Source organism: Orycteropus afer, unplaced genomic scaffold, assembly GCF_000298275.1.
Source record: "Orycteropus afer afer isolate SDZICR_OR568_19922 unplaced genomic scaffold, OryAfe1.0 scaffold00044, whole genome shotgun sequence".
NCBI lineage: Eukaryota > Metazoa > Chordata > Mammalia > Tubulidentata > Orycteropodidae > Orycteropus > Orycteropus afer.
This window is the reverse complement of record NW_006921631.1, coordinates 543,316-566,099: the sequence shown is the minus strand read 5'-3', so window position 1 is coordinate 566,099 and position 22,784 is coordinate 543,316. Positions and strand designations below refer to the sequence as shown.

Sequence of the window (22,784 nt, the reverse complement as noted above, 5' to 3'; positions counted from 1 at the left end):
GTGCATTGAGATTATGCTGATAAGTGCTGGAATATTTCTGAAAAGGATAGCAACAATGGTGACACAACATGAAAAATGTAATCCATGTCCGTGAGCTGTAAATGTAGAAGTTTTATGTTGTTGAATGTCTTGTTGTGTATGTTTTTACCACAGTAAATGTAATAAATAAAAATAAGAAAGATTAAGGAAATTAATAATAGGAAGGCTCTGTGAAAATCAAAAGGGTAATGGCAAATTAGAACATAATTTGAAATAGGATAAATTAGGGTGTGTCTTGTTGGCCAAATTCATAGGATGGCCTTGGAGTATAATTATTTGAAATAAAGTATTGACTTATGCTATGATTATCTTATATCCCTAATGCCCATGGAGAATCAGTGAGGCAGGGCTTCTATGAGTGTGTAGAGATATTTAAGTGAACATCTTACAGGAAAAGAACTTTCTAAGGAAAGAGTTGAGGCAGCCATTGGTTTAAAGGTTGTGGTGCAATGACAGAGGCAGGGGCAATTCTATATAAAGCACAATAACTTGCTTTCAGGGATTTTCCACTAACTTTCCCAGAGTTTACATCATAAACAGGACAATAAATAAAAGAACACATAAAAAGGGAAAAGAGTGACATATTGGGAGGGCACAGCACAGTCACACTGGTTCTAGTGGCTTGAGCAATATGAAAAATAGTTTTCCTTTATGAATAAAACTCAAAAAAACAAATTCACTGTCATTGAGTCGATTCCAACTCATAGCGACCCCCTTTCGGTTTCCAAGGTGGTAAATCTTTATGGAAGTAGATTGCCCAGTCTTCCTTCTGTGGAGTGGCTGGTGGGTTTGAACCTCCAACCTGGTTAGCAGTCAAATGCCTTAGGCACTATGAGAGAGCATTGGCACTCACATGAGTGCTATGTTCAGTAGGCACCAGCACAGGCAGGAAGTCTTATAGGTAAAGGCACTGGATAATCATCCTCTCAGTTTAGATGCTGGGTTTCCCTGCAGTTTTGGAATTTTGCTATTGTCAGAAAATGGAAACATGTTAGTGATCTGGAGATAAAAGAAAAAGTGAAGACTGACCGAGTATACTAGAGGACCAAGTTCATGGCTCCCTTTGGGTATTCCTAGGATTGCTTGGGAATTACTTGAGGGGAGTTCAGATTCCCTCAAAAAAATTACTGTTCTTACGACCTCTTTTTTTTCCCCCCAGGCTAAGGTGGTATCAGAAATGCACATTGTATATATTTGATTGAAAACATCTGCTATTTGAGCAACTAGGCAAATTGGCAGGGCTTCAATTTTTCTGGCCAGGAATGACAACAGATATTGAACAAGTATGTCAATGATGTAAAATGTATATAAAAAACAGATGGTTGGCTTTGAGAAGGAAGCCAAAATAATTGATATCAAAAATAATTGTGCCCCATCAGACTGGTCCTAGAATGCAGCATTATGAAATATATCACGAAAGTACAGATTTCTAGGATTGCGATCATTTTATCATTCACTGTGTGTTTCTAATGAAGATTCATAGTGATTTGTTGCTATTGGCATCAAGTCATTCCCAACTCATAGCAACCCTATAGAACAAAGCAGAACTTCCCCCCGAGGGTTTCCTAGGCTGAAATCTTTATGGGAGCAGATTGCCAGGTCTTTTCTCTTTTTTAGCTTCTGGGTGGGTTCAAACTACCAACCTTCCCTTAGCAGCTAAACACCTAATGAATGCACAATCAGGACTCCTTTCACAGTGATTGAGGAGTAATTGAAGATGAGATGAAAGGGAGGTTAACAGAATAACAGGCCCTAGGGGATAGCCTCAGACCTCAGGCAGTCACCTGCCACACACAAGGCTGGCGGTTCAAACCCTCTAGCTGCTCCCTGCCAGGTAGCCAGGGTGTCTCTTAGGAGCTCTGGTAGCATAGTGCCTAAGGCACTTGACTGCTAACTAGAAGGCTGGTGGTTCAAACCCACCAGCCACTCCTTGGAAGGAAGGTTGGGCAATCTATTTCCTCAGCAACACAAGGAGGGGTCACTCTGGGTCTGGGCCCACTCGACAGCACACAACAACAACAACAACAGGATAATCAACATTATATCATCCTCCAGAAGAGGCTTAGGAAATTCTGAGAACACTGGTGACCATGTTATATATTCTGAACAATAACAAAAAGCCTAATTGGGGAAAGCAGGTGAAATCCCTGGCAAATGCCTATAACTTCCTAGACACACTGGAGAAGCAACATATATGTTAGACAACCCCTACTGCTGATCGGCGGGTGTTTTGCCTTTTGACGTCAGATAAACATTAAAGCTCATTACCATCAAGTCGGATCCGACTCACAGTGACCCCTCCTTGAGTTTCCAAGGCGGTATCACTACGGAAGAACACTGCCCAGTCTTCCTTCCCAGGAGTGGCTGGAGGGTTTGAACCACCATCCTTCTGGTTAGCAGTCAAATGCTTTAGGCACTACACCACAAGAGCTCCAGTCAGGAGCATGCTGTAAGTAAATCATTGAAAGGTGTGATACTAAAGTAAGGTGGACAGGCCAATAACCAGGTGATGGACTGGAAGTAAAGAATTTGACTCAGTGAAAAGAATCCCTACCTACTACCCATTGAGTTGATTCTTATTCATGGAGACCTCGTATGTGTCAGAGTGGAATTGCACTCCCTAGGGAGCTCTGGTGGTGTAGTACCTAAGGCATTTAACTGCTAACCAGAAGGCTAGTGGTTCAAACCCACCAGCCACTCCTCAGAAGGAAGGTTGGGTGATCTACTTCCATAGTGATATGGCCTGGGAAACCCAAGGAGGGGTCGCTATGAGTGGTATGCGACTCCACGGCAGTGACTTTGGTTTGGGGTTTGATAAATGAGAACTCTGAGCTATTTTAGAAGTAAGAAAAAAGAAACCATTGCCATCAAATCAATTTCAACTCATAAATTCCTAGTGACCCTATAGGATAGAGTAGAACTTTCCCCATTCAGTTCCCAAGGCTGGAAATCTTTACAGATGCAGACCACCTTATCTTTCTCCCATGGAGTAGGTAGTGGTTTCAGACTGCTGACCTTTCAGTTAGCAGTCAAATTTTAACAATTGGGACATCAGAGCTTCTATGTTAGAAGTAGAGGCAAAATTTATATAAACAACACAGGCTTGTGTGGAACAAGAGTGAGATACACAGAAGAAAGAGACTATACATTAGGTTTTTCCCAGTTGTCTAGCTTCTTGAATAAAGAACTGGGGTTTTTTAAATGAAATTCCATTGATGATCAACTATAAACTTAGGTAATTATTTTAGATAGCTGTATTGTGAAATATATGTAGTTCTTATTCTATAGTGGGAGTTTAGTCATTCTTAAGTAATATTTGACAGAAGAATACCTGGTAAAGAGCACCCCTTACAGAATTCTTTCTGGAAATGCTAATTATATAAGCACAGTGGTTGTATATAGAAGGCCACCATTTAGGCCAAGATGCTGTCATGGGATTAAATTACAGTTTGCTGGCTCTCATTACTTCCATGAATTCAGGCCTATTTTCTAGTCATACTTGGTTCCCTTCAGTCTCTGGAAAAGGGAAAATTACATATGATGCTATGAGCCTCACAGTCTGCAATCATTACTCTCTTCTTCCTCTCAGTATTTACAGGAGCATATGCATGCCAGCCTACTGGAAACATACTCAGTGACATTAAGTAATCAAGCCATAATCCTGGCCATAAACTCCAGGTATGATAAGCAGAGATTCTCTCTTATTTCATGGATTGAATATCTTTTGAAAAGTATAGGAGAAACATCATAATTATTCAATGAAAAAATTACTCTAAATTCCACCATCCAAACTAAGTAACTATGGTTTATTTCTTTCTCATGTTCATTCCTAATCTTTCTGTACTGCCTTGATAGATAGATTATCTAACTATGACAGAGTCATAATCAGATCACATATTCATTTTTGGTTCTATTTTTCCTTTGGTGTTATGTCTTAAGTTTTCTATTTTTCTAATGGTCATATTTTTATTTTAATGGCAGCATAATAGTCTCAAATTTTGAAACTTTCTTAATTATACTATGGTGTGCCACTATTAAGCTAATATCATGATAATCATCTTTGTACATGAAAGATTTTATCTTCTCCTGAAATATTTGTTTGAAATACCTTTCCAAGAGTGAAGCTCTGATTTAGACTAATTGGCTGACAGTCCCAGGTTTTGCCTCATTGATCTACCAGCATGTTCACCAAGGACATGCTACCTGCAAGATGCCCCACCAGTGACCCAGCACAGTGGAGCACACTACTCCTCCCTACTGCTTGAGTAATCCCCATCATCCTGGCCAAACCTTTCTTGGAAGTTGCTACAGCTCAAGATTCTTCCCACTTGAATTCTTTTTCCATCTTCCTCCTCCTCATCATCTGTTATAAATCTCTTGTGTCCCTAATCCAACTTTGGTATCCTCTTCCCCTGAGCCCAAAATAATGTATATTGGATGAACCTTCTTAGAGTTTTGGATAAACCAAAAAAACAAAGCCACTGCCATCAAGTTGATTCCAACTCATAGCAACCCTTTTAAGACAAAGTAGAACATCCCCCTGGGGCTTCCAAGGCTGTAAATCTTTACAGAAACAGACAGCCTCACCTTCCTCCCATGAAGTGGCTGGTGAATTAGAATCACTGATGTTTTGGTTAGCAGCCAATGTTTTAACAACTGTGCCACCAGAACTCCTACAGAGTTTTGGATAAATACTGTCAATTTGCTTTCCGGAAGCAATGTACTAATAATAAATATTTCTTCAAAGCCTAGTCACTTAGAAGATATACATATAGTTTTTCTTTTTTTTTTTTTCTTATTGATTTAATAGGTTCAAAATTGTACCTCACTTTTATTTCAATTTGTATTTCTTTCAATACAAGAAAGCTCAATATTTTCCAGGTTTATGTATTTATGCATATTCTCATGTGAGAATTTTCCCATGTTCTTTGCCAGTTTGTTTAATAAGATTTTAGTGCCAGTATATATTTTATAAACTCTCGTGATATTTTTATGGTCTTTTTAAATTTTACTACTTTATCTTCATTGTTAAAGTTTATTTTATAGAGTCAGCTATATTTTTTTCTTACTTTTTTTTTGTATGACATCTGGTATAAAATTAACTCTATAACGCATTTAATAACATTATGTTTAATTTTATCTTTTTATTTATATTACTTGATTTTCATAACCCTTTAGTCTTTGATAGTTATTTATATTGATGAACTAATACAATTTATGATTCACAATTCCATTGTACAGACTCAAATTGACAAACCATGACCATGGGCTTCCTCTTGCTGCCTCCTATTTTTATATAGCTTGTGGGATAAGAATGGTTTTTACATTTCTAAATATTTGGGGCTCTGGTACCTAAGGCACTTGACTGCTAACCAGAAGGCTGGCAGTTCAAACCCACCAGCCACTCCTCAGAAGGAAGATGGGGCAATCTACTTCTGCAGTGATACTGCCTTGGAAACCCAAGGAGGGGTCGCTATGAGTCGGGTCCAACTCGACGGCACATAACAACAAAGACAACAAATATTTGGGGAGGGATTAAAATAAGAATAATATTTTACCAATATACATGACTATTATATGAAATTCAAATTTCAGGCTCCATGAGCAAAATTTTGTGGAACAGAGCCACATCCATTCATTTATGGATTATCTATAGCTGCTTTAAGGCTTTTGGGTGGTACAAGTAGTTTGTGCTTGACTACTAATAAAAAAGGTTTGTGCTTCAAACTCACCCAGCAGTGCTGCAAAAGAAAGATCTGGCAATCTGCTTCTGTAAAGATTACAGTCAAGAAAACTCTATAGAGTAGTTCTACTCTGTAACACATAAGGTCACCATGAGTCAGAATCAACATGAGGGCAAAGAGTTTTCATGATTTCTTTGGCTTTACAATGACAGAATAGAGTTAACACAGACCATCTAGACTACAGAGCCTAATACATTTATTGTCTGGACTATCAAAGAAAAAACTTTGCTGTTCCATGATACAGATAATACTTATTTTAATTTGCTTAATGTCCAATGGCTTACTTAACCCTTTTAAATATATATATATATATATATATATATATATTTCTATTGGTCTGTAGAATGGAATAGTTATGAATTAAAGAGTGCTCTGAGTGTCATGACTGTGGTGGTGAATACGTGAACCCACACATGTGACAAAATTGTATAGAACTAACCACACACACATAAATACTCACACACACTCGAGCACAAGTAAAACTGATGAAATCTGAACAAGATTGGGAGATGGTATCAATGTCAGTATCCTGGTTGTGATATTTTGTGAAATTTTGCAAAATGTTACCATTGGTGGAAACCTGACAAGGTGTAAGTGGGATCTCTCTTTATTATTTCTTATAAGTTCACGTGAATCTATAATTGGCTCAATAAAATTTTTAATTGAAAAAAAAGGGGTTCTAAGGCTGTATTCAGGGATTTCTGGTGGCATAGTGCGTAAGGCATTTGGCTGCTAAGCAGAAGGTCAACAGTTCAAACACACCAGCTGTTCTGTGGGAGGACAATGAGGCTATCTACTTCCATAAAGATTTACAGCCTTGGAAACCCAGTGGGAATGGCTACGAGTTAGAATTGACTCGATGGCGGTGGGAAAGCTGCATTCAAGGAGCATTGGTGACACACTGGTTAAAGTATTTGGCTGCTAGCCCAAAAGGTTGGCAGTTCGAGCCCACCAAGAAAAAGATGAGGCAATCAGCTCCCATAAAGGTTTATAGCCTTGGAAAACCTTTGGGGCAGTTCTACTCTGTCCTATAGGGTCACTATGAGTTGGAATCAACTCTACGGCACACAACTAAATTATATTATTGCATGTGACCCAACATGAAATACTGTCAAATACACTAATGCCATAATGGAGATACCTGACCAGGAAAGAGTTGTATAGTATATAGTCATCTATTTGCTATTCCCATATTGTTGTTGTTATGTGCCGTCAAGTCGGACCCGACTCATAGCGACCCCTCCTTGGGTTTCCGAGGCAGTATCACGGCAGAAGTAGATTGCCCAACCTTCCTTCTGAGGAGTGGCTGGTGGATTTGAACTGCCAGCCTTCTGGTTAGCAGTCAAGTGCCTTAGGCACTATGCTACCAGAGCTCCTATTCCCATATTAGAGTATTTCATATTATTTCAATTCTATTCCATTGATTTACAGTTTCACCTAGGTGCCAGCATCACATTGTTTTAATTTAATGTTGCTTTATAACAGGTTCTATTATCCAACGGAACTAGATCATTCTCATTTTCTTGATCTTTTTCATCAAAGTAGCCTATGATATTCCTTCCAATGTATTTTTCCAAATGAAATGTAAAGGTATTTTGATGCCTCAAGTGAAAATGTTCTGATATTTCTGTGAAACCAAATGTGCATGAACTGTTGAGAATAAAGTGAATCTGCCTGATAAGTTTGCACCCAAATCACGATAATTTTTTTTTTTTTTTTTTTTAAAAGAGAAGTAAACAGACACAAAAGAAAATGTTCTGCAATTTTTTAGGATTCCAGAGTTTTAAAATAATTTGGGAATAATTGGCACTTTATAAATTATCTTCCTATTTATAAATATGATATGTCTTTCAAATTAGTCAAGTCTTAATTGATATCTTCCTTGAGAGTTCAAAGCATTCTAGTCCAGATCCTGAACATTTCTACACTAACTCCTTAGAAAAATTGTATTTTTGGTTGCTTTCTTATTTATTTATTATTTTTTTTGAAAGCAATTACTGATATATAATTGGGATTTTTTTAATCCTATTAGGTTGAGATTACAAACTTTTTTTAATTACATCATGTCTTATTAGAAACACAAGAAACTACTCCAACACAATATTTAAAATATGGAAATTAGACTCTTATGTTGTTCCTGTTCTTAATAAGGGCACATTTATCTCCATTAGTGAAATATTGGTTATTGGTTTATATGAAACATTTTAAGGAGCTACTTAACATTTTTTCCTTAGAAAATGATACTCAGATTTATTAAATACCTTTTCAGGATTCATTGAATGACTATCTTTGTTATTTAATCTATTAATAGGTATGTATTCATTTAATCATTTTTCAGATATTAGGTCAACTTTATATTCCATTGATAAACCATATTAGGTTGTTGCATATTATTTTTTTATTATTTTGTTTAATTATTCTTATAAAAATTTAGTTATGCTTTATATCATATGTGAAACTGACTAACATTTTTGAGGTATCTTGTAATTGTAACTCAATTAGGAACTGATTTTCATTCTTTGATAATTTTTTTGAATTTACAAATTAATTTATTTTTCCACTTTTGATGTTTTATTTGTTTATTATTTATGCTTTTTGCAATTTCAGTGAGTCAACAGTGATAATTTTGTGCATAAGTTTTCAATAATACCTTTCTCATATATCTTGACTTATTTAACTAGAAGTTACAAAATATTACTAAACAGAAAGAGAAATTGTGGTTAGGCATGAAGTACTTAGGGGTCAGACAGACCTAGCAGCTGATACCACACCACAATTCACAGGTTTTGTGATTCTGATGAAATAATTTTATAAATCGAGGGTAACAATAGTACTCACCTTCCAGTGTTGCTGTGAAGAGGTATTGAAATAATAATGCATTTAGAGCATGTATAATACCTAGTGGCTGGTGTGAAAGTTCTCTATCAGTTTTTCTTAATATCTTTTAATAACTCTTTAGGAATCTGATGAAAATTTTGAATTGTCACAAAATACATATAGGTACACATAAACTTCTGCATACTATTTTACAGAGTTCATGAAAGGTAGTCTCTCATCAATTAAAATCTTCTGTTGTGCATTCAATTTTTTTTATTACTTTACCTAAATGTATTTTAAAATCTCCCACATAATACCTTTGCTTTATTTTTTTAATATTTATTGTGGATTTTGCTTTTCATATTTACACCAAGTGTTATTTGGTACATAAAGATTCATGCGTACTGTATCTTCATTCTTGTATATTCACTTGTTGTTATTGCTATTTCATGCTTATATAATTTAGCAAAGTACATCAATTCGTTTCTCTTAAATACATTTAATAGTTTATTTCTTTATTGATAAATGTAGACTTTCTTATTATTTCATTTCCACTTCTTTCTTCTTTTTAATATTTATTTAAATTTACCAGTGAGGCTCATTATACTATTTCCAATTTTTCTCATTTTATAATGTATTGATTTTCCTTATGTCTTTCATTCCTTTCATTATAATTTTAGTTCAATTTGAAATATTATATTAATGGTTAGTTCTTTATTTTTCTCTCATCTCAAATGAGAATAATTCTAAAACATAAGCAAATACTTTTAAGTACTTTGAATTGTATAATTTTAAAAATATATTTGTTATTTTGGTCAGAGAATAAAGCATATATGCTCTTTATATTTGTTGGAAGTTTATAATTCTCTGGTGGTGTAGTGCCTAAGTTTGACTGCTGATCGGAAGCCTGGCAATTCAAACCCACCAGCCACTCCTTGGAAGGAAGACTGGACAATCTACTTCCATAGAGACACCACCTCAGAAATCCAAGGAGGGATCACTATGAGTCACAATCAACTCATCTGTCAATTTATTGTGCTGTGGTGGCTTTTGTGGTGCTGTGAGACTAAAGGCTATGTCACTGGTATTTCAAATACCAGCAGGGTTACCTATGGGGGCCACATTTCAGCAGAGCTTCCAGACTAAGGCTGACTGGGAAGAATGATGGTGTCATCCACTTCTGAAAAAATGGCCAGTGAAAACCTTGCAAATAGCAGTGAAATATTGTCTGATATATTATTGGACAACTCTATGAATAGCCATGAAACATTGTATGACATAATGCTGGAAGATGAGACTCTGAGATTGGAAAGCACTCAAAATACAACTGGGGAAGAGCTGCCTCCTCAAAGTAGAGTAAATTTTAATAATGTGGATGGAGTAAAGCTTTCGTGACCTTCATTTGTTGATGGAACACAACTCAAAAAGGGAAGAAATAGCTGTAAATATCCATTAATAATTGGAACGTGGAATATATAAACTAAGAATCTATGAAAACTGGAAGCTGTCAAAAATGAAATAGAATGCATAAAGATTGATATCCTAGGTATTAGTGAGCTGAAATAGACTAGTATTGGACATTTTGAATCAGACAATCATATGGTCTACTATATCAGGAATGACAAATGGAAGAATAATGTCACATTCATCATCCAAAAGAACATTTAAAGATTTATCCTGAAGTCCAGTGCTGTCAGAGATAGGCTAACATCAATATGTCTCCAAGGAAGACCAAATAATACCATCATTCAAATTTATGCACCAAATACTAAAGCTAAACGTGAAGAAATCAAAGATTTTTACCAACATCTGCAGTCTGAAATTGACCAAACATCCACTCAAGATGTATTGATTATTACTAGTGATCAGAATGCAAAAATTGGAAATAAAGACAAATCATCAGTAGTTGGAAAATATGGCCTTGGTGACAAAAATGACACTGGAGATCTCATGATAGAATTTTGCAAGACCAGTGGCTTACTCATTGCAAATACATTTTTTCAACAACATGAACAGTGGCTATACACATGGTCTTCTCCATACAGAATGCACAGGAATCAGATTGACTACATCTGTGGAAAGAGGTGTTGGAGAAGCATAATATCTTCAGTCTGAACAAGGCAAGAAGCTGACTGTGGAACAGACTATCAATTGCTCATGTGCAAGTTGAAACTGAAGCTGAAGAAAATTAAAACAAGCCCACCAGAGGCAAAATATGACCTTGATTATATCCCACCTGAATTGAGAGACCATTTGAAGAATAGATTTGATGCACTGAACACTAATGACCCTAGACCACACAAGTTGTGGGATGACATCAAGAACATCATACCTGAAGAAGAAAAATGTCATTAAAAAGACAGGAAAGGAAGACAAACCAAAATGGATGTCAGAAGAGACTCTGAAACTTACTCTTGAATGGAGAGTAGCTAAGCGAATGGAAGAAATGATGAAATAAAAGAACTAAACAGAAGATTTGAAAGGGAAGTTTGAGAAGACAAAGTAAAATGCAATAATGAAAGTGCAAAGACCTGGGGCTAGGAAACCAAAAGGGAAGAGCACACTCAGCACTTCTCAAGCTGAAAGAACTGAAGAAAAAAAATCCAAGCCTTTAGATACAATATTGAAGGACTCTGTGGGCAAAATATTATATGATGCAGGAAGTATCAAAACAAGATGGAAGGAATACAGAGTCACTGTACCAAAAAGAATTGGTCAGTGTTCATCTATTTCAGGAGGTGGCATAGATCAAGGACCAATGGTATTGAAGGGAGAAGTCTAAGCTGCACTGAAGAAACTAGAGAAAAACAAAACAAAACAAAACAAAAAAACCTCACTGCCATCGAATCATTTTCGACTCATAGAGACCCCTCCTTGGGTTTCCAAGGTGGTATCTCTATGGAAGTAGGTTGCCCAGTCTTCCTTCTGAGGTGAAAAACAAGGCTCCAGGAATTGAAGAAATACCTACTGAAATGTTTCAACAACTGGATGTAGGGCTGGAGGTGCTTTCTCATTTATGCCAAGAAATTTGGAAGACAGCCACCTGGCCAACTGACTGGAAGAGATCCGTATTTGTGCCCATTCTAAACAAAGGTGATACAACAGAATGTGGGAATTACTGAACAGTATCATTAATAACACTTGTAACTAAAATTTTGCTGAAAGCAATTCAAAAAGTTTGCAGCAGTCTATTGACAGGGACTTCCAGAAATTCAAGCTAGATTCAGAAGAGGATGTGAAACAAGGGATATCATTGCTGATGTCAGATGGACCTTGGCTGAAATCAAAGAATACCAGAAAGATGTTTACTTTTGTTTTATTGACTATGCAAAGGCATTTAAATGTGTGGATCATAACAAATTATGGATAACATTGCAAAGAATGGGGATTCCAGAACACTTGTTCTCATAAGGAACCTGCATATAGACCAAAAGGCTGTCATTTGAACAGAACAAAGAGATACTGCATGGTTTAAAATCAGGAAGGGTGTGCATCAGGGTTGTATCCTTTCACCATACTTATTCTATCTGTATATTGAGTAAATAATCAAAAAAGATGGGCTATGTGAAGAAGAACATGGAATCAAGATAGGAGGAAGACTCTTTAACAACCTGAATTATGCAGACTACACAACCTTACTCGCTGCAAGTGAAGGTGGCTTGAAGCACGTACAGACTTCAGTATGGATTATACCTCAGCACAAAGAAAACAAAAATCCTCACAGCTGGACCAGGAAACAACATCATGATAAATGGAGAAAAGAATGAAGTTGCTAGGAATTTCATTTTACTTGGATCCACAATCAACACCCATGGAAGCAACAGTCAAGAAATCAGATGTTGTATTGTACTGGGCAAATCTGCTGCAAAAGACCTTTTTAAAGTGTTAAGAAACAAAGATGTCATTTTGAAGACTAAGGTGTGTCTAACCCAAACCATGGTGTAGTCTATCACCTCATATGCACGTGAAAGCTGGACAATGAATAAGGAAGACAGAAAAGTTGATGCCTTTAAATTGTGGTGCTGGGAAAGAATACTGAAATACCATGGACTGCCAGAAGAACAAACAAATCTGTCATGAAAGAAGTGCAGCCAGAATGGTCTTTTGAAGTGAGAATGGCCAGACTTCATCTCACCTACTTTGTTCAAGTTGTCAGAAGGGACCATTCCCTGGAGAAGGATATCATGATGCTTGGTAAAGTAGAGGGTCAATAAAAAAGGTGAAGACCTTCAATAAAATGGATTTAGACAGTGGTTGCAATGATGGGCTCACACACAGCAAGGATTGTGAGGATGGTGCAGGCAGGAACAGGCAATATTTTGTTGTGTTGTATATGGGGTTGCCGTGAGTCTGAACCAACTCAATGGCACCTAACAACAGCAACAAGTATATGATACAACATTTGTCAGCATCCTATGATTACCCAGAAAGATAATCTTTTTAATCTCATTTAATATAATTTATTTATCCCACCATATTAATTAAATATCTTTCTTTAAGAGATTTTTCTTTTGCCTACCACATGCTATATAATTAAATATTTTAATCTTTTCCTACAACTATGTTTCTACTTCTCCTTATGCCTTTAATAATTTTCATTTTTTAAATTTTGTTTCTATGTGGTTTGAGTCTATATTTTGTCATTATTATTAACACCTCCTCAGAAGGAAGGTTGGGCACTCTACTGCTATATTGATACTGCCTCGGAAACCCAAGGAGGGGTCCAACTTGATGGCACATAACAACAACAACAACAACATGCCTTTGATTATTTTATAATGATCATCTATGTCATCTAATACTTTTTCATTTGAATTTTACTTTATATCATATTAATATAGGCCATGATTACCCATAGACTTACGTGGAACTTTCTTCTTTAGTATCACAACCAAAGCCTGATTCTTAGCATTTCACATGTAAAGTTTGAAGATTCTTGCTTGTTAGCAGTTGTGCATGGCTTTCCTAATCCTTCTTCATGACTTTGATGTTTTTACCACCTTTATAATTTTTACTGTGATCTCAAAGAATTTGGAAAGACACTGTCACTTTTTCACTAAAGTCTTAATTTTGTATATTCTTAAACTGAAACATATACTCCTAAAAGTTAAATCCCCTCCACTGAAAGTTCTGCTGGAAGCTTTTGATAGCAAGCTGTTCAGAGTCTAAGGAAATCTGTTGTTGTTGTTAGTTGCTGTTGAGAGTTGATTCTGACTCATGGTGAATCCTTTAGAGCCCATAAATAAATCAAATCAATCTCTCTGAGACTTGAAAGCCTCAGATGCCCCATTCAGATGACACATGCCAAGAAATTACAGCTGTGGTAGAGCTTAACTTTCTAGATGCTGACGGGAAGATTTCTTTTGGCATCAATTTAAAGATGCCTTCTAATATTATAAATAACAAAACACTAGAAATTTAATATCACATATTAAAGAAAAAGTGGCAGTAATATAGTTCCGTTATTGATAGTTTCGGATGGCTTTTGTTTGCTTGGCTGGGAATGAAACCACCCTTTACAATAGCATGTAGAGAAATAAATATATTCTGATTTCCAAACAACAGAATAATATGATATATATATATATATATATATATATATATATATATACACACACACACAAAACTTGTATATTTAAAACACCATTGTAATTTTGAAGAAAATATTTAAGATCCTTTTACCACATAAAGCTAAAAGCTAGACTTCATTTTCTATTACTTCCTGTCACTAAGAAAATGAGTCCCATGGTAGTGCAAACAGTTAAGCAACTGAGTGCTAACCAAAAGGATGACAAGTCAATTCCATCCAGAGGTGCCTCAGAAGAAAGGCCTAGCCCTCTACTTCTGAAAGGTCACAGTCATTGAAAACTCCGTGGAGCACAGTTCTACTCTGACACACATGGGTTCACCACAAGTAAGAGAAGATGCAAAGACAACTTGTTTATTTTTTAATCACTAAGAAAAAGTCACTAAGGTTCAGGTACATTTGTTTTCTCATCAAATTAATTATTACGCCCTTTTCTTATCAGCTTCATGGATCCTGTTCTGCAATATGAATTGCAATTGATGTTCATAGAGTCTGTTTTTAAAATGCTAATGGCTGTCCCAAGAATAAACAAAGTAAAAGAAGTAAACCATTGCAGTAATTATGAGGAGAACCTGCTGGTAAGATGCTTCTTCTTTTAATCATGATGAGAAATTGTTAAACACAGCCATACCTCATAGTGGGGAATGTCCGTAATGATTTTTATTGTCCTCACCTTCACAATTCTTCGATATAATAGGTGGAATTTACTAGCAAGTGATGCAAAGAAGAAAATAGGAGCATGGAAAGTTGGAAATGGGAGGAGTCACATGGTAAAGGTCAGCAACACTGTGGTCTCTTCTTTCTCAGCGCTGCTATGAATTACTTCTTCAGTTTATGGGCCAATGTACTTGCCCCATAAACTGAAGAAGTAATTCATAGCATGTGGTACTGGGGTGAATACTCCCTAGCATAACTACCTCTTCTTTCTTGCCTTTAGCTTATGGGGAGACTTTAGGACACCAGGATGCAAAATGATATACATTCAGTAAAATTTTATCAAATTTGTGTTACTGATGAATTATGTAACTGTTCTTTCCCCCCACCCAGGTTTTATATCAAAATATTTTTAATGTATTTGAAGATACTCTTCTGGTCTTAGTGTCTAAAGACCTCTATAAACTACAGATCTTAAAGGTAAAGTAGATAATTTGAGAAAGGGCCTATTTTTTCAGCTTGTGAATAAAGAGAAAATAAGATTTTGTTTTCATTTCATAAATCTAAAGATTTATAATGTGTATAGTTTATAATATGTTTCACTTATTATTTCCCAATTTCCATATTTCTATCTCCTTGAAATATATAGGCACTCTGGTGGCATTGTGCCCAAGGCATTTGACTGCTAACCAGAAGGCTGGCAGTTCAAACCCACCAGTCACTCCTTGGAAGGAAGGTTGGGCACTCTACTTCCATAGTGAAGAAACTCAAGGAAGGGTCACTATGAGTCAGAGCCTACTCAACAGCAGTAGCTTCAAATATTTGGTGGTAAAATTTCTCTTTACTTCTCCAAGGAATGAGATTACCCCCTTTATTTGAATTACAGAGGCCTCTTTTTAAGAATTCAATTTCGGGGCATGGTATCAGAAGACATTTGAGAAGGCAAGTGTTACGTGGCAATCTAAGGGTGAACACAGTAGGGGTAGCAGAGAATAGTACGATGATTGGCCTAAATTACTTTTAAGTCCACTTAACAGTGAAGCATACTGTGAATAGGGGCAACACACATGCTTCTTCCCCAACAATTCTGGGGCTACGTAATCCCAAGAGCATTCTATCTTCATGATGCCACACGATGAGAGGAAGGCCTAACAACTGTCCAAAACTTCATTGTTCACATCTAGACCTCATTGTCTTTAAATCACACCAGTCTGAGATAGGAGACTGCTCTGGATGTCTTAGAGTCTTCAATTTTGCACTCCTAAGACAATGGCATCAGGGGCCTGGTATATGGAAAAACTGAGACACCGATTTACTTATCCTACCAGAAGTATCCATGGAAGAACTCTGGACTATGACTTAAGAAAATCATAAAAAATATCCAAGTAAAGAAGCAGGATTGGTATCTATGAAGACAAGAAGGAAGGTAAGAGAAAACAAAATCCAGTTAAATCTGTGAGAGCTGGAACTTGACAGAACTATCTTGTTTCTCCCAGTCTTGCAAGTTCTCTGCCTTTGACAGGGTACAGTATTACCACTTTTCTGTTCTCTTGTTAATGGAAAATGTTTGAGTTTTCTTTCTCTTGCATGTTTCTGTCTTACACAGGTTCTAGCTTTCACAGATTTTACTGTATATTGAACTAATTTTTGCCTAACTTGAACCAAGTGTTTTTTGCACAAGGTCCCTGGGTGGCATAAGCAGTTTGCTATTGGCTTGGGGGGAAAATTAACCACTGCCCTCAAGTTGATTCTTACTCATAGCAACCCCCATTGGATTTACAAGGCTGTAAATCTTTATGGAAATTTACTGCCACCAGGTTGATTTGACTCATAGTGACCCCCATTGGGTTTCTGACACCGTAAATCTTTACAGAAGTAGATTGCCACATTGTCCTTCCATGCAGCAGCTAGTGGGGTTGAAATGGTGACTTTCTGTTTAGCAGCCAAATGCCTTATCCACTATACCGCCATTCACCCTGCAGTGTTGCTAAATAATGACCTGGCAATCCACTTCTATGAAGATTACAGCCAAGAAAACCCTGTGACGCAGCTCTCCTCTGTAACACATGAGGTCACCAGAAGTCAGAATTGACTCAACAGAAACAGGATTGGTTTGTTTTTTTTGGTAGTTTTGCATTTTCTAATTTTATCCTTATAATTCTTTAAAGTGGTTTTTATTATCCCACTTCCCCATTCATTTATTTTAAAGCACTCCATGCTGCTATCAATAACTTCCATTCGTTGAGCATTTATTCCATGTCAGGGACAAGCTGAATAGTTCATTTGTGAGCTATCTCATTGAACCCTTAAAATAACAGTATATGAAAGGTACTATTATTTTTCCCATTTTGTATATAGGAAATAGAAGTAGAAAGAGGATCAATAATATGTTCAAGCTAATGAGTAAAAGAGCCACACCCTAACTTGGGAGCCTATTACTTAACTGCTTGGTTCTTCTACCTGACACCTCCCAAACCTCTATCTTCAAACAGAGCTGAAGCTTCAGTCCTGAAAGGGGCAGGGGCTGACCCCTCTGAGAATTAGAGACTCCTCTTTCCTGGGGAATGGACTTCAGGACAATCTTCTGGGATGGGAGCAAGTAAAGGGAAAGAGGTTATTTGGCCAACCATTGCATAAATGCTATGGAGCCCAATAGGCTTAAGACATCTGCCAGAGTTTGTTGGCACAAGAGGCATATGCAATCTTCTTCTCTCCCCAAGGCTGTAAATATTTCCCTGCTACTGAGTACTGAAAACAAATAAATAGAAGTTTTAGCAAGGCAGATTTGAATCAAAATTAGCAGGGACTTTCTAACTGAACTGCACCAAAAGTTTGTCTAACAACCATGAACAGGAAAATTTCTGAGTCATGAATTTAATAAAGAAATTCGAGGTAAGATGATATTTTAAAATCAGTTAACAGTTTAGTTCTCTTTTAAAGCTGAAAATCAGATTCTGTGACTAAAAAGAAAAAGATGGATTCTGAAAGAAAAAGAGGAAGAAACTGCTGATATTATATCATATCCTCATGCTAAGCTTTTTTAAGATACCTGACAAAATAACTGTCATAATGGAAATTAAAAAAACTTAATGAGTGGTATTAAGTTAAATAAAACCCAAACATAGTTATAGTATATAAAGCAGTATACTAGATGCTTATTGCCCATATGTTGAACATAAAAATAGGCTAGGTGTGAAATAATCAGGAATATGCCAAAGAATATAAAAACCCACTGCAGTTGAGTCAGTTCCAACACATAGAAACCCTATAGGACTGAGTTGAACTGCCCTGTAGAGTTTCCAAGGCTGTAAATCTTTACAGAAGCAGACAGCCTCACTGTTTTTGCACAGAGCAGCTGGTGGGTTCACACTGCTAACTTTCTGATTAGCAGCCAAATGTTCTAATTACTTCACCTCTATAACTCCTCTCCGAGAATATAAAAATCATAAAACCAAACTCACTGCTGTCGAGTGGATTCAACTCATAGTGACCCCTCCTAGGGTTTCTGAGGCAGTATCTCTGTGAAAGTAGATTGCCCAATCTTCTTTCCCAGGAGTGGCTAGTGGGTTTGAACCGCCAGCCTTCTGATTAGCAGTCAAATAAATGCTTTAGGCACTACAAGGGCCTCCTAAATTAATGAAATTTGCGACTAGAAAGGGGAGACATTGGGATGGACATGACATTATTCTAGGATAACTCTTGTGTCTTTAACAGGAAATAGTCATTTGGATGAGTAAAGATAGCTCATACATGCAGGAAAGGATCATGGAAATCATAAGTAAAGTGCTAAGCTTTGCATCTGAGAAAGTCAAGGCACATGTAAGTTACAGAGTGGAATCAGGCCACCTGATTCTGATTCTATAATGTTGCTTTCCAAATGCTGGGTCTTGAGAGGGCTAGGTGCCTGCTTGGTATTATTGTGGAAGAAGGCTGAGGCACTGGGAAAGGAGTCAGTATCCTACATGATTTTATGTCAGTCAGAGTAGTGTTTCTCAAACAGTTGACTAAGACACATTATGCTTTGCACAAACAACATAAGTGTGTCAAAATCAAGTTTTCACTGACTCTCTGGGTTCTCCTTTATGGATCATATTTAGTGTTATTTTAATCATATAAATTTTTCCATCCTTCCTTTCCTAAAATATACTCTTAAGGTGTAATGTATTTATTTTAAAGTTAGGCAATTCATCAATACTTTCATTGTAAAACATACTAAATATAGAGCAAAAGTCTTCCTTTACTATCCTCCTCACTTCAGTCCCCTCCCCAGACATGTCAGTGTGATGTATGCCCTGTCAAACCTCTTTCTATATACACACCCACACACACATGCCCACACTGAGACATATAGTTATTTACTCAGTCTTTCTTTACTAAAGTTACATCATATTTCTACACAGTTCTTCAGCTTTTTTTGCTGAATAGTATGTCTTACCAATATTTTCATGTCTATATGTATATAGAGAGAGATTTATATAATTCATTTAACCATAGCATATATTCTATAGTTTTTAGATATTATAATCTACTTAGCAACTCCTCAACTGATGGATATGGTAGATTTTAGCTTTTTCCTACTTTAAACAATACAAAAATGGACATATTTATGCATGCATATAAGTACATTTTAAAAAATTGCTTAGAAAGATAATTGTTACTGTTGTTCTATGCCCTTGAGTCCATTCTGACTTGTAACAATTCTATAGGACAGAGTAGAATTGCCCCATAGGGTTTTCTAGTTTGCAGTCTTTAGAGGAGCAGATGCCTAGGTCTTTACTCCCACAGGGCTTCTGGGTGGTTCAAACTACCAACCTTTGGATTAACAGCAGAGCACTTAACCATTGCACCACTAGGGCTCCTTGATCAGCCTTATAACACAGCTGAATTTTTACTATTTTGCTTGAAATCAGCTTTGGAACACAGGTCTATTACATAAGGGAATACAGTTCATGATATTCTTTATATCATGCTGATCCCCTATTTTCAGCATCAAAAAAGAGGGACTAAGTGACTTGTTGGAGCTCTGGTGGCATAGTGCCTAAGGCATTTGACTGCTTACCAGGAGGTTGGTGATTCAAACCCACCAGCCACTCCTCGGAAGGAAGGTTGGGCAATCCACTTCTGTAGTGATACCACCTCAGCAATCCAAGGAGGGGTCGCTATGAGTCGGATCTGACTCAACAGCAGTGACTTTGGTTATTTGGAGTGACTTGTTTAAATCGTCTGATTATCAGGCCTGGGAAGCAGTCTTTCTCCATTTCTAAAAGTTTGTCTTAGCTAGTCCATTCAATGGTCTAAAGCGTTTATCACAGAAAATTTTGTGAGGCTTAAGATTAAGTGTAGTTCAAGCCTATTGTCTATACCCTATCTAAAACATTACAAACTCAGCAAATATTTGATGTCAACCATCTGACTAGGCCTATTCATATGCTTATTTCTGCATTTGGATATACATATTCTAGTGATTTTCACTCAGGTAGCAGGGATGTATTTTTGTGTTCCTCCTCCTCCTCCTTCTTCACCTTTTCCTCTTCTCGCTTTCCATTACTATAGCAAAGTTCATTCTCCCCTGCACACAGCCCACCTCTCAACTGTTAAAGAATAAATGTGTAAATTCATATGTGCAGTAGAGGCCCTCATTAGTTGTTTATTGAGGACACTGAAATTTATTTGAGAAACCAAGTGGGATAACCTATTACTATGTTTTGCAATGGTCACTAAATGCCACTAGTAGAAGCACATCAGCATTTTCTAGAATGTTGACACAAAGCGCTAGAGTCAACCAGATCATTATAGTCATGTATAAAAGTTTGTGAATTAACTTTCTCTTTAAAATAATGTCCAAGGATATTTAAGTCAGTGAGATTAATGGAAAACTAAATATAACTAATAAAACAATAAAAAAAGAACTTTGTAAATATGTTTTATTATATAGCCAAGTTTGCCAGTGACCAAGCATGTATATGTCTGTATCAAACACATGGTTGATAATCAATGAAGATTTGTTGTGCCCTTCTCTAACTAAATATAATGATTCTATTCTCCATTATTGTCCATACTCTAGATAAAGACTTACTTCTTCACATATAGTCAGTCTTCTACAGTCTCAGAGACTCTTGTCCAATTAAAAATCCTATCATTTTTATTCTGTCAGAAATATTCTTGAAAGTGTTAATTCTCCTCACATGGCCCATATGGCAATCAGGGTGGGAAAACTCTTACACTCAAAGACTATTCAATTAAACTGTTGAATTTTCCAAAGACAAAGTAATGTGAGCAAAATAAATAATCTTATAGAAGAATCATATAATAGAAAGATATTTTTCCTAGGTTCATTCCTTTGGCACATGAGACTTTAAAAGATGGATGGAAGATTTCCAACCAAATCTAGCAGATTGCCAACATGTATTTATCTCCTCTCTCTCCAGAGTTCTCACAGAATGATAGCAATGAAATGTATTAAAGATCTAAGTTCACAGTAACAAAGAGAATTAGTGGAGGTTTTAATGGGCTAAAGATGTCCAGAAGACAGAATAGATAGAAGACAACCAGTAACCCAGTTGTTCTCCAGTCCATGCTGATTCATGCTGATCTCATGTATGCCAGATTACAACTGTGCTCCATAGGATTTTCAGTGCTGATTTTTTTGAAGTATATCACTAGGCATTTCTTCTGAGGCCCACTTGGGTAGACTTGAGCCTCCAACCTTTCAGTTAGCAGCCAAACATCTTTGCTATTTATATCACCCATAGACTCCAGATAGAAGACACTAACTGATAAAATCAGGGTGCATGACAAGAGCCTATGAACATTGGGGTGGGGATCAACTGAAAAGGGAGATTATTCATTCATCTTTCAGAACCCTGGAGAAGCTGGAGCTATGAAAATGCAACTAATGATGGCAGGTGGGAGTCAAAAAAGGCTGAAAGTACATGCATTAATTAAGAGGATTAATTTACTCCTTCATACACTTATTATATTCAATTCAGACAGTGTCCATTGGCAGGTAAAATGTGAGGATTTCTTTACTGAAAACAATTTTAAGTTTCCTGAGAAAAGACTCTTGCATTCTGTTGTATAGATATACTTTACTGTGATAGCAGCCTCCCTACCTAACCACCATAAAACAACATCTACAAGTTTCCAAAATTTGTGCACATATAAAACCTCATCAAGTGGCATTAGATTCTTAAAAATGAATAGACAACTAAGATTTTCCAGACTATTTGAGGATATTCTCCAAAATAGACAGATCGAAGAAAATAAAGAGGGAAAAAATGACTATCAAAAATAGGTAATTCAGGATACTTTTTCTTAGAAAGAGTAAATATTTATATCAGGAAAAGGGGATATAATTAAAGTGAGCATAGACTATGTATGCATTAATGGTTTTACTTAGTCACTATAATGAGAACACTCTTGATTGATTGTCACCTTTTAAGATCAATCTATAAAATAAACATAAAAAAGCTTAAGAGAGCTACTGAACACAATGTAAACACTATGAACTCAACAAGGCAAAAATAAAAGCCCAGGTAACAGTTTAGTGGTTCCTCAACAAGTTAAACATAGAATTAGCTAGCATGTTGCTATCATTAAATGCTATCACTCATAGCGACCACATGCAATAGCGTAGAAACAGCATGCAATAGAGTAGAAATGCCCTATAGGGACTTTTAGGCTATAATCTTTACTGGAGAAGATCACTAGTTCTCTGTCCCACAGTGCAGCTAGGTGGGTTTGAACTGCTAACCTCTTGAGTAGCAGTCAAGTACTTAGCCTTTGTGATATCAAGGCACCTAGGATTAGCATGTTGTTGTTGTTGTTGTGTACCGTCGAGTCACACCTGACTCATAGTGACCCCTCCTTGGGTTTCCGAGGCAGTATCACTACGGAAGTAGGATTGCCCAACCTTCCTTCCGAGGAGTGGCTGGTGGGTTTGA

The 22,784-nt window shown here is 36.6% G+C and overlaps 1 protein-coding gene across 1 annotated transcript in view; it reads left to right on the top strand.

The window, feature by feature from the left end:
- Positions 1-1,301: 1,301 nt before the first annotated feature.
- The window catches only part of MROH9 (maestro heat like repeat family member 9), a 160,045-nt gene continuing 138,562 nt past the window's right edge, over positions 1,302-22,784 (top strand). The window contains exons 1-5 of the mRNA XM_007937776.1: positions 1,302-1,322; positions 13,484-13,524; positions 14,630-14,765; positions 15,235-15,321; positions 18,556-18,660. Of these exons, the coding sequence (XP_007935967.1) occupies positions 1,302-1,322; positions 13,484-13,524; positions 14,630-14,765; positions 15,235-15,321; positions 18,556-18,660 (390 nt within the window). The remainder of the gene's footprint in view (positions 1,323-13,483; positions 13,525-14,629; positions 14,766-15,234; positions 15,322-18,555; positions 18,661-22,784) is intronic.